We start from the raw sequence: 18,953 nt of genomic DNA, 5'->3' as shown, positions 1-18,953 counted from the left end.
AAAAAACGGAACCCTTATAGGATCACTCGTGCGTCTGTCTGTCCGTCTGTCACAGCCTAATTTCTCCGAACTTGGGGGGTAACTGAGAAAAAAGTTTTAAAGATCTAAGCATACATACAGACAGACAGATAGAGAAACGACTTTGTTTTATGATACACTTATAGAGTCTGTGCGGAAAGAGAAGAGTCGTGGATATGGGTCCCAATACATTCCACGACTCTTCTGTTATTTTAAAAAAATATGTCCTTTATTTTGGTACAGAAAGTTAGTTACTAAAAAAGCGGCCAAGTGCGAGTCGGACTCGCCCATGAAGGGTTCCGTATTTAGGGGATTTATGACGTATTAAAAAAAAACTACTTACTAGATCTTGTTCAAACCAATTTTCGGTGGAAGTTTGCATGGTAATGTACATCATATATTTTTTTTAGTTTTTTCATTCTCTTATTTTAGAAGTTATAGGGGGGGGGGGACACACATTTTACCACTTTGGAAGTGTCTCTCGGGCAAACTATTCAGTTTAGAAAAAAATGATATTAGAAACCTCAATATCATTTTTGAAGACCTATCCATAGATACCCTACAAGTATGGGTCTGATGAAAAAAATTTTTTAGAGTTTCAGTTCTAAGTATGGGGAACCCCCAAAAAAAATTTGTTTTTTTCTAGTTTTGTATGAAAATCTTAATGCGGTTCACAGAATACATCTACTTACCAAGTTTCAACAGTATAGTTCTTATAGTTTCGGAAAAAAGTGGCTGTGACATACGGACGGACAGACGGACAGACAGACAGACAGACATGACGAATCTATAAGGGTTCAGTTTTTGCCATTTGGCTACGGAACCCTAAAAAAAATGGCATATATAATTTGATCTATATGTTTTTTAAAACATGAGGAATATATAAATACAGCTTTTTTAGAGTTCTGTATAAATTTATATACCCGGTTTTTAGGGTTCCGTAGTCAAATGGCAAAAAACGGAACCCTTATAGATTCGTCATGTCTGTCTGTCTGTCCGTCTGTCCGTCTGTCCGTCCGTATGTCACATCCACTTTTCTCCGAAACTATAAGAACTATACTGTTGAAACTTGGTAAGTAGATGTATTCTGTGAACCGCATTAAGATTTTCACACAAAAATAGAAAAAAAAACAATAAATTTTTGGGGTTCCTCATACTTCGAACTGAAACTCAAAAAATTTTTTTTTCATCAAACCCATACGTGTGGGGTATCTATGGATAGGTCTTCAAAAATGATATTGAGGTTTCTAATATCATTTTTTTCTAAACTGAATAGTTTGCGCGAGAGACACTTCCAAAGTGGTAAAATGTGTCCCCCCCCGCCCCTGTAACTTCTAAAATAAGAGAATGATAAAACTAAAAAAAATATTATATGATGTACATTACCATGTAAACTTCCACCGAAAATTGGTTTGAAGGTTTGAACGAGATCTAGTAAGTAGTTTTTTTTTATACGTCATAAATCGCCTAAATACGGAACCCTTCATGGGCGAGTCCGACTCGCACTTGGCCGCTTTTTTATTATTAACAAATAAGTTACTTACTTAGGCTTTAGAGCAGTGGTTCCTAACCTGGGGGTAATTACCCCCGTGGGGGTAAAACTGGTATTTTACGGGGGTAATAAGCTAACCTAATTTAACAATACAACAAACGTACACGTTTTATTTTTTATTACCATTGGGAGGAGGGGTAAAATCAGGTTCCCTAGTTAGTCATAGGGGTGACCGGACTGAAAAGGTTAGGAACCACTGCTTTAGAGAAACATAAGGTTGCTAATAATATGAAGTCACTAAAATCTAAATATTGCCAACGGAATTCGATCACGTAATGGTTAAATGAGTGAATGCTAAGATTGGACAACAGCTAAGGGTATGTTAGCGCAACTTCCCATAATAAACCATCCGGGGTCAGAGAGCAGGCTTTCGCGGCCGAGCACCAAGGCGGAAGGCATTAGACACGATGATGATCATCCCATACACTGCAATCACATCCAGTTGCACCGTTGCACTTTTTGAGTTTGGAACAATGATATTATATAACCATAGATAGGTTATACTCATACTTGAGGAGCACAAAAAATACTTCTATAATTATTTCTGTGCCTACGAAGAAATCTGGTAATTTTGATTAATTTTCTCATTCCAGCCATCTTTGTCACACTTGTTGTTAGACATAAGGTCGTCTCTTTCTCTTTCGGTGTGCAGTAGCACGTGCACATTTCTCGCTTGTCCAGCCGCGACTAAAGGCAACTTGTCCAATTTGTCACAAGGTAAGCGCTTCAATTTTGGAACGCCTATAACCTATCTTGAGTTATAAATCATTGGTTTGGAACCAGTTTGTGGATGATCTCAGTTTGCGCATAGATACAACAGGTGCCTGTACAAAAACTGAGGGGCTAACGCGAAAACCGAATTTCGCAAATTGCGGGGATCCTTCTCTTTTACTCCAATGAAGGCGTAATTAGAGTGACAGAGAAAAATGCCCGCAATTTGCGAAATCCGGTTTTCGCGGTAGCCCCTCTGTGCAGCGCGGATGACTAAGCGATTTTTTTAATAACATTGACTTCCGCTGTCAATACAAATTTTACGAGACGTAGATACCTACTTAGTAAGCACTAAACTGATGTGCCGTAAGCCGTAAGCTGGCCGTCCGGCAGATTGACTACTTATTTACTAGGCTCCTATGGGCTATCCAGCTATTCTAAAAAAAGAAAGTTCACACAGATCAAATACCTAAGAACTTTAATTACGCTAAATTCATCTCATATTTAAACAATATTAGAGATACATTTAGACTTATTTAGTTCGATCGAATCTATCGAATGTAACGTAGGAGTAGGTAGGTACCTAATTTTGTATTATTATTTATAGGTAAAGAATCCGTCAAAGGGAGTATTAGCAGGAAGCATGTTTAAGGCCATGTAGGGTCTTTGCGCTAGTTTCCGGCCATGTTCTAGTTTTCGTCCACTTGACAGATTAGCAAATAACATATTTGATATTTAATTTGCTACTTGCGAAATATAATTTTTATGTAGATAGGTATATTGTCTCGATGCAATAAGTCAAAATTTGTGCAGCAATGTATGTAATAGCAGGTATATATTCAAATTTCGCCAAGTGGACGAAAACTAGAGCTAGACGAAAACTAACGCACCTACCCTATAACGGAACACATCTCTATAAACTGTACCTAAATAAAAAAAGGGAAACAAAAAAATACACGTGTGCACTGTCTCGAATTTCCAGGTATATGCGTAGAGCCGTTTGAGCGCCAGTACCGTATTTATTTTTTGACTGAAAGCAATAAAACAGTTTTCAGATAAACTAAATGGGATATCCAGAAAATAAATCAAAGATTTTTATGTTTTATTTTCTGGATATCCTTCAATTTGCCTTCAACCTATGCTTAAAAAAATGTGTGTTTATTTTCACAATTTTACCCCAACAGATGTGAGTAGGTAGGTACAGTAGTGAGTACTTGAGTAGTCACAAATTTGTTTTTCTCTGGGCATATTGCCTCTTTCGCACACGTATCGTTGGCGGGCAGTACCTAAACGCGATGAATTTATTTTTTAACAGAATATGATTTTAAGAACGAAATGTCAGTTTTAAAATGATAATGGCTGTTGGTGGTTTTCTAATATTATTTTCGTAATGTTCTTAACATTTGAATTTAGTGTAGCGAAAAGTATTCAGCTTCAGTATATTTTCAAAGAAATGATGGCTTTTCTGAAGTCAGATTGAACAGAATATTAAAGAAAGTCCATCTCCCCCTAAATACGTTCATTGAACGATATATCCAGAACTTCGTACTAGCCAGAACTACGTCGGTACCTACTGCAGACATTATATGCTTTTATACATATGATACAAAAATAAGAGTTCAATATATTTAAATTATCAACCTTATTATATTGCGATAAATGAAATGAAATGATTTGCTAAGTCTTTGTAATAAATTAATTCATAAAGATCCTGTGATACCTAGCTAGTGCTCACTACGAACGATTTCTAGATTCAGATCTTTTACCTTCTTTGGATTCTTTCACCTTCGTTACTATCTTACAAATTAGCATTTTGCTAGTGACATAATCTACTGTTATACAAGAATTGCATATTACTAATAATAGGTAATACAAGTCATGTCACAAAATCTTAAACAAGCGAAAGCCGGTCTCCCACGCTCTTTATGTTAGTACCTATACCATCACCTTCCACTTTTATGGTACCTAATGATAATGATGCTTTTAGAATAAAACGATTCCATTGATTGGTATTTGGGACTGAAAACCAAGTTACTTATGAAATAATAAGTATATTATATTAAAAAAAAAACATTAAATACATACAACAAGAAAAGTAAGACTATAGTAGTTTCAGTGTAGGTAAGTAGGTACCTAGTTATTTTGTGAAGTCAGCCGCAAAAGGGTACGGGTTGTGCCCTGATATCATACTAAAATTATGGTTCATTCTTGGCTTCAGATCCGCGTACATCGTTCAAGCATCTCGTACACCATCTTTCCGGGTACCTATTTATTATTTATTTATCTTATTTGAGCGTGCCACTGCTGGGCAAGGGCATGTAATTACTTGGCAATCGCACATAATGCTTTACTCGTACCGTAGGTACTCGTAAATATGTGTATGGGTCAAACTGCATGTGATTAGCGCAGCGTTGAATATGTTCAATTATAATTATTTTTAATACTCGACGATGATCGATGATGTCATTATGCAGCCGTGCGATGACATGGCGATGACTAAGTCATTATACGTATTAAAAATTAAAGATATCTTATATTGATACGGTTTTAACTTTTAACACCCTCGGGCACTAGGGTTGGGGTTGCCAACTATTTTTTGGTGGAATATAGTATTTTCCAGAATAAGGCATCAAAAATATAGTAGGTACATTTCAAAAAAATATAGTACTTTTAGATAAAATACTACATATAAGTGTAATATACGTTTAATCGGAAATATAGTATTTTAGCGTACTATGTATTTTCCAATAGTATATAGTACAGAGAGCCAAAATATAGTACAATATTATATAGTACGGTTGACAACCCTAGCTGGCACTGACTAAAATAACCGACTTGGTTTCACATTATTACATCCTAATTTTTTTTGTAGGTAGCAGAAGAATTGCGTTGCGAGACTTGCATCTTTTTACATGTAAAAAATAGGTAATGTTTTTGATGGGAATAAAAAAATCTTGGCCACTAAAGCTAAAGATGCTCCTATGATGAAATACTACGAAAGAGACTGATGACACATTGCTGTTCTAACAAAATATCATAATCTGATGTAAGTACGTAAAATAATAATTCTATGGCAGCGGTCGGCAACCTTTTAGCAGCTAAGTGCCACATAGTAGTTTACGAAGTTGACGCGGGCCGCACTTTGTTAATATTTATGACTTTATCAGACATTGTCGTTTGTCAATATTACATACAAAATAGCCAGGGAGGCTCGCGGGCCGCAAGTGACAGGTTCACGGGCCGCGGGTTAACAAAGCTTATTGTATGTTATGTATGTACGAGTAGGTACGTATATGTATAGTGTTTGCTTATATATTCCTGCACTTGCTATTGCCGATAAACCGATGTTATGTCAACCAAACACTCCAAACAGCCTATTGATATTGGTCTAACTAAGCTGTGTATGAATTGCCTAATATGTACCACACATTTTAAGAACTGAACTTAAATAGGTACTTTTTTCAATACTATATAGGTGTTCATGCGTTGTTCCATTTGTATTGTTCATTTCAACAATAAAAAGTGTGTCTATCTGAGTGCTCGATTTCAATAGTAATCGGACCCTGATGGGATGCAGGTAAATAAACCTTTGCTAGTGAAATAATTAATGTTTCATTGAAATTACGACCTACGGAATTTAAACTAACCTGTCTGATAAGTAGGTTATTTAGGTACTAAGGTACTAGTAATGGCCTCCTAGCATAGTCGGTAATATTAGTAACCCTTCCTACGAAGCAAAAGGTCCCGGGTTCGTTACTTATTTGTATGTTTATCGCATTATTTGTTCCTAAGTTATAGATTTTTCAGTTAGTGGTAGTAGTTTTCCTTGTTACTAAATTCGATGACATGGTTCCTAAGAACAGATCTTCGTATTTCTTATACTTTCAGACTTTCCCATAATGACCGATTTAAATGTTACACCCTGTATATACTTATCGCCGTCTTCTGGTACCCGTAACACAAACCTTATTGAGCTTACAGTGGGACTACAGCCGGGCTAGCACATGATTGGCGCGACAGTATCTCGCGGCGAGATAGACTACCTGTCCTCTTTTATCTATCTATCTAATCTATCTATCTAATACCTTTAAACGAGCAATTCTTGTTTACTTATTTATTTATTTATTTATTTATATATATGTCGGCGACGGATGGTCCCGATGGCGGTGGGCGCGTGGGGGGTAGTACCTAGATGTATTACTTCACAGCCAAAATATTAGGTATGCTACAAACGCATGAAATAAACATTCGGACTTGTTAACCATACTAGTGCCTACCATATTTTAGGACTAAGCGATAAAAATAACTAATTGCTATTTAGTTTTAAAAGGTGTGATTTGAAAATAAAAAGATCGCATAAATCCGTTCAAATCTTTATTCAAGTCAAACTACACCGGCTCCAACCCTACACCTCTGACTCGAGAAGATTTAACCCGGCAACAAACTCGGCGGGACACATCTTTTCAAAACAACACATAGTTTCTTTATTTTACAAAAGTAAGCTTATAATGGCACATCTTGGAATAAAACACTTAGCTAAACGGTTAAAGAACGTGAGAATCTATAAGCTTTCAAAATAATCCTTCAGGTGTAAGCCTTCAGGAACGTAGCGAATTAGGCACGAGCTTGGCTAACGTCCGATCTCTAGCGCGGTCCGATCAAGAAGAAGGAAGCCAGTTCCAGCGGCGGAGCCAACCGCTCCCGCCTCCAATTCAAGTTGGTAAACCTGCCTGACCAGTCTACCAACATAACGACAAAAATGCCTGCCCGTGCCTACGTTCACTCAAGATAGGTACACATCTTGACGTTCCAAAGCCTTCTACCTGTCATTTTAGTTCAACAATACGCCAAACATTGCTAATCGATTTTATACAGGCGTCTAACTATGAACTGTAATGCTGCAATACGTCTTTCTGGTGTCTCGCTCCGACACGGCCATCCTGCGCTACACACGTCCTCGTGTGTGGGTGTATGCATTTGATACTGAAACAAAATACTCAGCACAGTATCTCATCGCTCGGTCATTCCTGACCAACAATTTGGGTCTCACTCAAATTACTATTAAAATCAAACTTTGTTGTCAATCAAACCAGAAAAAATAATTGTTCAAAATTACTTTAACAATCCTCAATTCTCTAGTCAAAAATAGTCCATCGAGCAACGACTAAATAAAAATAATCATCAGTAATCATCGCCGCTATCTAACGGATACACTCCAATAATCATCGCCTCCGTCTGGCGGATACTCTCAAATTTATGTAAAAACAGAACAATCCCAAACATCAAAAACAAATCACAACGGCTCTAATTCATTGCTCGACAGTATCACTACTATTGTCGTCAATACCAATTTACGAGGAAATTATCTGGCATAAAAAAAAATTGGTCATATGTGATCTAAATTTCTGTAAGACATCTTAAAATAAATAACATTCTGAATTGATAGTTCCAATTTTACTCATATGAACACAGTACATAAACGGGAATTCATTTTTAACAAAACAACACCAGTCCTTCGGTGCATTGCCAGTCCTTCGGCAGATACCAGACCCTCGTCAGAAGTAACCATCTCAGCTGCGTAAGTGCTACTCCTCGCAAAGAGCATTCTGCACATAAAAAGCAGACCACGTGCACCTCTTACATGCTCCGGCACTTCTGATGCGGTCACTAAAAAATACCCAGTCCATCGGGCATACTTTCAGTCCATCGAAAGCAAACCAGTATTGCCCAGTCCATCGGGCGTGCCTTCAGCCCATCGAAAGCATGACAGTATTGCCCAGTCCATCGGGCGTGCCTTCAGTCTATCGAAAGCAAAACAGTAGTGCCCAGTCCATCGGGCGTAATTTCAGTCTTACGAAAGTACAAGCTTTCAGTCCATCGAAAGCAAAACAATGTTAACAGTGAATTCCAAAAAAAAGAAAATAAAAACAGGTCTTTAAATCATGTTACTCAGAACCATTAGTACTATCAGCGTCAACTGATCAACTGAAACTGAACATGATCACATACTGATCAAAATCACTAAAGATAGCTTTCTTCTTTAGCTTTAACAACAGAAACTCGCTCAAGACTTCTATTGCAGAAGTAAAACATCTCAAAATAATCCCAACGAAATGGGAACTGCTCACCAGCTTAATAAAGTATGATGCACGCGACCAAGTCAAAGGTGGTGGTGGTGAGGTCCAACCCAAGCACGAAGGCTGATCCTTTCCGCTTGCCGTTGCCGTTGCTGCGGCAGATTGCGAGAGACACGATGTGGTTCAACATAGCTGGCTGTTACTGAAATCATCATTTGCACGGTATCAGGTTTATCATGTATGCAAGCTAAACTCGAAAGGTTTATGAAATGCAAGGTAGCAGACACAAAAAACATGGTTCGAATGTATACGGGACTTCAAAAATCTCAGAATAAAATTTAAACTTCAATGAGTGCGCATTTCAATCTATGAACAAACAAACACGTGTTCCAAAAATAAGTAACACGGTAAAATGGGCCAATACGAAAAGTGACAGCTTATTAGTTACGTTCGACTTATGCTTCGCCATTACACTCAAAATAAAATTCACTAATAAACAATTAGAACGAAACCTGTCCTTTTATTTCCAAATCTCCAGCACAGAAGATACTGCACAGCCGCCTCTGTATCACGGGCGCAATGGCGTCCGCAAGCTCGCTCGGCTCCGGCTGCAGGACACTGTAACATTAATTTTCATATGCGTAGCTCATGTTTCCATAGTATACACGATTTGTGATCTATCACGGCATTACGAGCAATAATTTGTCGCAATTTTATTAATTACTAAACATTACAGGGTAAAGATTACATAATGCTTGCATTGGCAAATCAGCAGGATCAATTTCTAACGGTGCATTGTATTTTTATGAAAAAAAAATATTTTTTGAGGGTAGATGCACAAGTGAGCGATGAAATAATATCACGTCGCGACAGCCAATATTTGATTTTAATTAACAATATGGATTTCACATCAAAATAACTTAAGATCACTTAGATTTCAACGGATTTTAAAAATTAATTGTATTTTCAAATCAATTATTGAGGGTAGATTCACAAGTGAGCGATGAAATAATATCACGTCGTGATAGCTAATACTTGGTTTTAATTAACAGTATGGATTTCAAATCAAAATAACTCGAGATCGCCTCGATCTAAATGGATTACAAAAATTAATTGTAAAGAAACGCGGCGATACCAGAGATGACGTCACGTAACGACCGCTATGCTAGACTGCCTCAATCATAATTCACAATTTCACAATAATTCTGACCAAATAACAATGAATTACACTCACCATTCAATCAAGGTTAGACACGTGAGCTTACCATTACAAAGTGTCCAGATTATGGAATGTAGGTCACCAGAAATACACCACGCTCCCAGGTGGCTGTGTAAGCAATACATGAAACTCCGCATCTATCCCACTTGCTGATGTCGGCGACGGATGGTCCCGATGGCGGTGGGCGCGTGGGGGTAGTACCTAGATGTATTACTTCACAGCCAAAATATTAGGTATGCTACAAACGCATGAAATAAACATTCGGACTTGTTAACCATACTAGTGCCTACCATATTTTAGGACTAAGCGATAAAAATAACTAATTGCTATTTAGTTTTAAAAGGTGTGATTTGAAAATAAAAAGATCGCATAAATCCGTTCAAATCTTTATTCAAGTCAAACTACACCGGCTCCAACCCTACACCTCTGACTCGAGAAGATTTAACCCGGCAACAAACTCGGCGGGACACATCTTTTCAAAAATTAATAAAAAATAATTAAAAAATTATAATAAACAAAAATAAAACCAAAATAAAATAACTTAATATAATATCTTTTTTAAAAAAAGGGAACCGCCTTCAAAAAACCAACCCACTGAAAAGTACAAAATAATTTTTATATGGCACCCCTTTACGTGTCCAGTCCCTATCCCAAGGCGTAAAGCAATTTTTTGCCAAAAAGTAATTAATACGTAATAATAAGAAAATTAATAATCATCCGGATAATTACTTAGTTTTTGAAGTCGGTGCCAAACCAAAATTTTTGAGAACCGATATTTTAGACAACGAAGAACGCTGTACTTACTTGCATTATAAAGACATACTTAGTTTACCCATTAATTTAGTTATTGTAGGTACTACGTACTCGTATTGTTTTTCTGATTGGTAATAAAGACTGTTTTTGTTGGTTTGGCACCGCCTTCAAAAACTAAGTAATTACCCGGATGATTATTAATTTTCTTATCAGTCAGTTCGGTCTCGCTTAACTTACAGCGCAGTCGTGTTCCGATTTAATTGAAATTATTTTAATACACCGAACAACCAAAACTAACCTTATAACCGTGATCCCTAAAGTTGACTTTTGCTTGGAAGTGTATCCATAAGTTGCGAGTGCACAGTGCGTGTGACCCTGCTCTTCACCCCCGCGCGTCGTGTGCGCCACCGGTCGCTAAGTTGTAAACAACTTAAGGAATTCGGCGTCGTGTGGAATCACCCGCAATACCTACCTAAATTATGGGTACTCCTCGTACACCACCTAAAAGTGGCTCCCAGCCGGATCTTCCCACCTATATAGACCAAGAAAATCATCACATCACCTTACGGAAGAGAAGACACCCGGATCTTGATTATGACATCAAACAGGAACTTGCTGCCTTTAGACAGGATATGACAACCCTCCTTAAAGAATTCACAAATGATTTTACTAACACGCAAGATCAAAAGTTGGCCGGCATGCGTGAGGATATAAGGTCTGAAATTCGGGAGCAGCTAAGCGAATTTAAATCATTGTCAGAGAGCTTGAAGGAGACACAATCACGCGTTGAAACCAGTTTGTCTGATTTTAATACTAGAATTACTACCGCCGAGAAGAAAGTTGCCTCAGTAACATCTATTACAAAAAATCTCCATGAAGCCCAGGAAACTATCAATCGGCTAGTCATTGAAAACAATTCAAGTAAACAATTTTCAATGCTTAATAACCTGGAGATCTCTGGCATACCGTACTCCAAAGGTGAAAATTTAATGACTATCCTTCGAGACATATGCGCCAAGGTCGGGTATCATCTGGGTGAAAGTGACGTCGACGTTATTCACCGGGTGCGTCGCTTTCAAACGAGCCAGGATGAAGCGCTAAAGAACAGCAGACCACCGGCAATAATTGCTAGATTTACACAACGATGCCAGAAAAATGAATTACTAGTTGCCGTTCGTGCGCGCCGTGGCCTGACAACGGCTGACATCGGTTTGCCGGGGCCCGCTGCAGCTGTGTACGTCGGCGACCACCTGACCCCCGTTAACAAATTACTCTTGAAGCAGGCTAGGCAATTAAGATTAGAGCATAACTATACTCACCTTTGGGTTCGTGATTGTAAAATTTTCATTCGAAAAACCGACCAAAGTAAAGTTTTACTCATTAGTAACGAAGCCGATCTAAAAAAAATAAAGTGACCATTGTACTTTCATTTAATGTGGTACCTATATAAGGTTGTCATAATTATTTCGGTGAACTTATTTGCATTATCTACCTTCTTAACACCATGTGTACTCACGAAATGTTATCACGATGTCCCCGATTATTTGGTCGGTATTTACGCTTGTTATCTTAAAAACATGTTTACCTATGCACTTCAACGTTTTTTCCGTGTTCTATTAAGCAAATACCATGCATGCACGTCTTATAAATATAAATATATTACTGATCTATTTTTGGTATATTCCCTTACTTACATCTTTTCTTCTATATTAATCAATTATTTCTTTTTGTTTCTTGGCGCATTGAAACCTGTTTTTCTAAAACATTATATTTTAAATATTTATGCCTATAATAATGGCTAATACACTCTTTAGTGGTTATTACCAAAATGTGAGGGGCTTGCGAACAAAAGCTGGTGAGTTTTTCTCTAAAGTAGCTCAGTCAGATTATGATTTTATTTGTTTGACGGAAACTTGGCTTACTCCTGATTTTTATGACGGGGAATTCTTTGACAGTAGTTTTAATGTATTTCGGTGTGATCGGTCGGTGGCGGATAGCGGAGCGACTCGTGGCGGCGGGGCGGCCGTGGCCGTCCGAGCTTGTTGCCAACCGGTACGCCGCGACTGGCCCGTGCCGCCGCGCGCCCACTGTGAATGTGTCTGGATTTCTATTCCACTCGACCTGCATGGACGAAATGCTCGTAACCCTCAAAACCAATCTTTTTTGAATATAGCCTGTATTTACATTCCCCAGGGTCCTGGACACAGGGATTCGTTAACTTCTTTTTTTGAAACTGCAGATCAAATTATTACCGATAGGCCAAATGATCTATTCTTGCTTACAGGAGATTTTAATATACCGGAAGCCGAGTGGGTGCCCCACTCGTCCCCGGGAATGCATTTAATTACAGGTAACAATTACACAACACGAGTGCTGCACGATTTTTTATCTTATACTGAATTAAAACAATTTAATGGAGTTCATAATGTTAATAATCGCATTCTCGATTTAATATTGTGTAGCACAGAGTGTACAGTTTCTCCTTGCGACCTACCACTCACGTCTGAAGATAATCACCACAAAGCGTTAACCATAGATTTATATTTAAAATTTGAACCCTCTCTTAATCCGAAACCTAATAGTATTTATAATTTTAAGAATGGTGATTATAACAAAATTAATTTAGAATTATCTAAAATCAATTGGTATTATATCATGGAAAATATCGATTTGACAAGCTGTGTAACAAAATTCTACGATATTTTGAGACAGCTGATTAGTGACTATATCCCTATGCGTCGAATCAACGTTTCGGCGTCCGTTCCGGTGTGGCACACTAGACCATTAATAAAGTTGTTACGTGAAAAACGTAAGTTTCATAAGAATTGGAAAAAATACGGCAATCCTTTGGATTATGAATCTTTTAAGATATTACGTAAACGAGCAGAAAAAATGGAAGCACAATGCTACAAAAATTACATTTCTCATTCCGAATATAAAATAAAATCATGTCCAAATTATTTTTGGTCTTATATAAAGTCTATTAATTCTAAAAATAAATTACCACAAACGATGAGATATAAAGATCATACTACCTCAGATGGTGCAGAAATCTGTAATTTATTTAATGACTTTTTTCACTCCGTTTTTGAGGAATCTCATAGCAGCTTGTTTGTCGATACTTTACTGCCACCCGCCGAACCCTTAGTAGATATGTGTACTATAAACATTGATCGAGCATCTGTCCATAGGCTTTTAAACATAATTAATACTAACAAAGGTGCAGGCCCTGACGGCATTCATCCTATTTTCATAAAAAAATGCTCAGCAAACCTCGCAATACCTTTAACTATTATTTTCCAAAAATCTATTAAATCTGGCTGTGTTCCCGAAATCTGGAAAAGAGCATTCGTGACGCCTATCCCCAAGGGTCAAGTTAGCAACAATATTGAACAATTTAGGCCTATATCAAAATTATGTCAATTCAACAAAATTTTCGAAAAAATAGTCACTAGTCAGCTTTCTCAAGTAGTTAAAAACCATATCAGCCCCAATCAACATGGCTTTTTCAAAGGTCGGTCGGTAGACACTAATCTCTTAACTTTTGCTAATGATATTTTAGTCGCAATGGATGGAGGCTCATGTGTAGAGGCTGTGTACACTGATTTTGCCAAGGCCTTTGACAAAATTTGTCACAACAAGCTTCTTCTCAAGCTTTGGCACCTCGGGATACACGGAGACCTTTTCCGTTGGATTAAATCTTACATTGAAAATCGAAGCCAATGTGTAGTATTATCGGGTTACACTTCTCAATGGAAAACAATTAGTTCCGGTGTACCCCAGGGATCTCATTTAGGCCCGTTGCTTTTCACGCTATTTATTAACGATTTAGATAAATACATCAAACACTCAAAGGTTTTGCTCTACGCAGATGACACGAAAATTTATAAAGTCATAAATACGATTGAAGATTATTATTTGCTGCAGGATGATTTAATAAGTTTTGAGACATTCTGTAAAGATAATGACTTATTTTTAAATATAAATAAATGTTCTGTAATAAACTTTACACGGAAAAAATATAATGCACAATATAACTTCACATTATGTAATAATTACCTGCGTAGAGTAACACTAATCCGTGATCTTGGAGTTCTAATGGATTCTAAACTGTCGTTCATACCTCATTTAGATTCTGTCATAAAAAAGGCGTACAAACAACTAGGCTTCATTCTAAGAGTTGGTAAACCGTTTAAAAATAGTACCACCTACAAAATCCTTTTTAACAGCTTTGTTCGCAGCCATCTCGAGTTTGCTAGCACAGTTTGGAAACCTTATCATAATATCCATATTGAACGAGTGGAACGGATACAAAGAAAGTTCCTTAAAACTCTCGATTTTAGAACTGGTCACACACATGTTAGCTATAGCGAATCACTGATCCACCATAAACTTCAAACACTCAGTAACCGTCGAGATATCGCAGATTCCGTCTTACTCTATAAAATTATGCGCAATATGTTAGATGTCCCCTCACTACTACACCAAATACAGCTCAGGGTTCCTCGTAGACGTCAGCGCCACTGTCAGAAGAAAAGGTTATTCTCGATTCCCAACAGTAGAACGTGTTATGCACAAAATATATTCATAAGACGTGCCTGCAAACTATTTAACGAAAATGACAAGCTCTCTAACATAGATATATTTACTTGTTCCACGAATACTTTAAAACGTGCTTTTCTTTAGGTAATATCTTTTCCTTTCTTTACGCTCTCAAATGTTTAGTTTTGGGTAACATTTAAAATTGTAACAGACTGTTGATTTTATGTAACAAATGAAACTCTAGGTCTAAACTTAAGCAATATTGTATATATAAGTACTGTTTGTAAACGACTGTATGTTTCTAAAATATAATAAATAAAAATAAATAAATAATTTACCTAGCGACAGCCAAGGTCTCCGTTTCAGCTGGGTCAAAAACTCTTTCACATGTCCCCATGTTTTCTCCTACAGGTCGCAATTTCAACCGATTCGTCAAAATGAACGTGATTTTCTTAAATATGGCAGCCATGGAGTTTCGCGAGGTCTACAGCTCACAGTGCCACTAGTATTTATTTTATTTATTATTTGTTTGTTTACTTATTTACCTATCTGTGCAGTGCTGCAGTGTGTGCAGTTGTGCACATCTATTGATACGGCATAGCTAAGTACATCATGAATCCCTTTATGATAGGTACCACCTGTTGCAATTTTATCCTCGACGTGATACTTATTACAAGTCACGTTTTAGTTACTTTTAGTACCTAGGCACCTACATAGCATGATTTTTCATAGATCTTGCTAGCGAGTATGTTCAGTTCTCGCTCTGTTTTTAACCGCCTTCAAAAAAAGGAGGTTCTCAGTTTGACCCGTATGTATGTATGTATGTATGTATGTATCTATGTATGTATGTATGTATATTTGTTCGCGATTATCTCGCGTTTGGCTGAACCGATTTTGATGCGGTTTTCAGAAAAGTGTTTCTTACATTCTGGAGAAGGTTTTAGTATACATAGATCTGAGCTGATGCTGAACCCTGGCTGTATCTAGTGGAACTCAGGTTTGGTGCAACATAGGCTCACGCTGTTTTGGTCATCCGACACGCCTTGATGAGCACTTGGGAGAGCAGTACCCAAGATAGAGCTGATGCTGAACCCTGGATGTACCTAGTGGAACTCGGGATGTACCTAGTGGAACTCAGGTTTGGTGCAACATAGGCCCACGCTATTTTGGTCATCCGTCTCATCTTGATGAGCACTTGGGAGAGCAGTACCTAAGATAGAGCTGATGCTGAACCCTGGCTGTACCTAGTGGAACTCAGGTTTGGTGCAACATAGGCCAACGCTATTTTGGCCATCCGTCACATCTTGATGAGCACTTGGGAGAGCAGTAACAAAGATAGAGCTGATGCACCAAACCACCCTGGCTGGCAGGGTTCACCCTGGCTGTACCTAGTGGAACACAAGTTTGGTGCAACATAGGCCCACGCTATTTTGGCCATCCGTCACATCTTAATGAGCACCTGGGAGAGCAGTACCCAAGATAGAGCTGATGCTGAACCCTGGCTGTACCTAGTGGAACTCAGGTTTGGTGCAACATAGGCCCACGCTATTTTGGTCATCCGTCACATCTTGATGAGCACTTGGGAGAGCAGTACCCAAGATAGAGCTCATGGTGAACCCTGGCTGTACCTAGTGGAACTCAGGTTTGGTGCAACATAGGCCCACGCTATTTTGGTCATCCGTCACATCTTGATGAGCACTTGGGAGAGCAGTACCCAAGATAGAGCTGATGCTGAACCCTTGCTGTACCTAGTGGTACTCAGGTTTGGTGCAACATAGGCCCACGCTATTTTGGTAATCTGTCACATCTTGATGAGCACTTGGGAGAGCAGTACCCAAGATAGAGCTGATGCTGAACCCTTGCTGTACCTAGTGAAACACAAGTTTGGTGCAACATAGGCCCACGCTATTTTGGCCATCCGTCACATCTTAATGAGCACTTGGGAGAGCAGTACCCAAGATAGAGCTGATGCTGAACCCTTGCTGTACCTAGTGGAACTTAGGTTTGGTGCAACATAGGCACACTTTGTTTTGGTTAACCGACTTGTTGTCGTGTGCCTATGTAGCAGAGTTCCACTAGGTGGGTCGATGAACTTTTTTCTAACTGCCTTTAAAAAAAGGACGTTCTTAGTTTGACCCGTATGTATGTACGTATGTATGTACGTATGTATGTGTGTATGTTTGTTCGTGATTATCTCGCGTTTGGCTGAACCGATTTTGATGCGGTTTTCAGAAAAGTGTTTGTTACATTCTGGAGAAGGTTTTAGTGTACAGTACATGGATGGTTTGGAAAAACCAATTGGACCCGGTAGGTGGCCATGCTATCGGTATACCTACCAACAAATTTATGTTGCTAAAACGGATTTAGATAAAATAGTGGGAGTGGGAGTCGGACTCGGACTGGGACTGGGAATGGGAGTGGAAGTGGGAGCAATATACATACAAATCGTTTAGCACCAAAACGTCATATTATGTTGTGTCGCGATTATCATCGAGTTAGTCCATCACCAACATTAGTAGACTAAATGGAGAGCCTAACAAACTAGTATTTTAGCCCAAAACCTAAAATAAATGAAGTACCTACCTATCACAAAAAAGTAAAAAATAAAATAAAATAAAATAAATAAAAAATAATTAAAAAAATAAAAATAAACAAAAATAAAACCAAAATAAAATAACTTAATATAATATCTTTTTTAAAAAAAGGGAACCGCCTTCAAAAAACCAACCCACTGAAAAGTACAAAATAATTTTTATATGGCACCCCTTTACGTGTCCAGTCCCTATCCCACGGTGTAAAGCAAATTTTTGCCAAAAAGTAATAAATACCTAATAATAAGAAAATTAATTATACCAGATAAACAAAAGTCTCGGGATATGATGCCAATAGTGGACTTATTAAGCATAAACATTTTCAGTTGCATAGCTCTTATACTTTAGATTTTATTAATGTCTAAAAAACCCCGATTTCGTCACTGACTCACTCACTGTTGATCATCAAAACCTCTAGGGTTCTTCCTGAAGTCCTAGGAAGCTGAGATTTGTTATGTGAGATAGTATTAGTCCACAAACAACAAAAAAACTCAAAAACTTGAAATTATTAGCCCCTAAGGGGGTGGAAAGGGGGGGTGGAATTTTGTATGGGAAATCAATAACCGCGGAACCGATTTAGTTGAAATTTGGTATGTAGATAGTTATTGTTATGGGGAGGGATATAAAATAGTTTCAACCCCAAAATCACCCCGTAAGGGTGAAAAGGGGTGGAAAAAGGCGTTAGGGGAAAAAGGGGGTTGAACTTTGTATGGGGAATCAATAAAAAGCAGATTGTATATAAAAGATGCCCCCAGGTACATATTTCAGGATTTTTAATAGTAGATTTACTATCGGGTGATTACCCGCAATCCTTTAAATCAGAAGATTGTCATAAGCAACTTACAAAAAGATGTGAAATCCCACCAAAAACATTTTTATGTAAAATATTGCCAAGACGAAACCATAAGGCTCGCACTGACAAAAAGTTATCAGATCTCTTGTAGAGCCAAGCTTCTAACTCTACAGGCCCTACCTTCACAGACTCTACACCTTAGTCAAAATATGTGGCTTGGCCGTTTTATTATTACAAGAAATATTTTATAATAAAAAATAATGAATAGTGAATACGTTTTTCACCTTACGCCCATGTGACGAAACGGTCAAGCCACATATTTTGACTAAGGTGTAGAGTCTGTAAAGGTAGGGCCTGTAGAGGAAGCTTGGCTCTACAAGAGATCTGATAACTTTTTGTCAGTGCGAGCCTTATGGTTTCGTCTTGGCAATATTTTACATAAAAATGTTTTTGGTGGGATCCTATTTCCGTAAAGTTAGTGACCTCATATAAATCCTTTATTTTTTAATATGTAACACAATTTATTTTCATAGCCATATAGTTATTATACGCAATCAATTACGCACTTGACAGAGGCCATATTAAAATATACTCTTGTCATTCGACACCCATGACACTACTGTCCTACATGTAATGCATTAGGTATGTATGCCACAGGCGACCAGTAAGCTATTACGTATGTCATTTTCTCTAGTTA

At 37.9% G+C, this 18,953-nt stretch overlaps 1 protein-coding gene and 1 long non-coding RNA gene across 2 annotated transcripts in view; one reads left to right on the top strand and one right to left on the bottom strand.

Annotated features, from left to right (window-relative positions):
* LOC134657984 (uncharacterized) overlaps positions 1-18,953 on the bottom strand; it is an 88,009-nt gene that overhangs the window by 64,539 nt on the left and 4,517 nt on the right. The window lies entirely within an intron of this gene.
* On the top strand, positions 10,527-11,998 carry LOC134658107 (uncharacterized). The gene has a single exon (XM_063513713.1). It carries the CDS (start codon positions 10,810-10,812, stop codon positions 11,743-11,745), a length of 936 nt encoding a protein of 311 aa, XP_063369783.1. The 5' UTR covers positions 10,527-10,809; the 3' UTR covers positions 11,746-11,998.

Source organism: Cydia amplana, chromosome 21 (assembly GCF_948474715.1).
Source record: "Cydia amplana chromosome 21, ilCydAmpl1.1, whole genome shotgun sequence".
Classification (NCBI taxonomy): Eukaryota; Metazoa; Arthropoda; class Insecta; order Lepidoptera; family Tortricidae; genus Cydia; species Cydia amplana.
Note: the sequence above shows the minus strand (reverse complement) of the source record. Positions and strands in the feature narration are given on the sequence as shown.

Excerpts from the sequence above, each read along its gene's own strand:
- LOC134658107 (XM_063513713.1), top strand. The coding sequence starts at position 10,810 with ATGGGTACTCCTCGTACACCACCTAAAAGTGGCTCCCAGCCGGATCTT.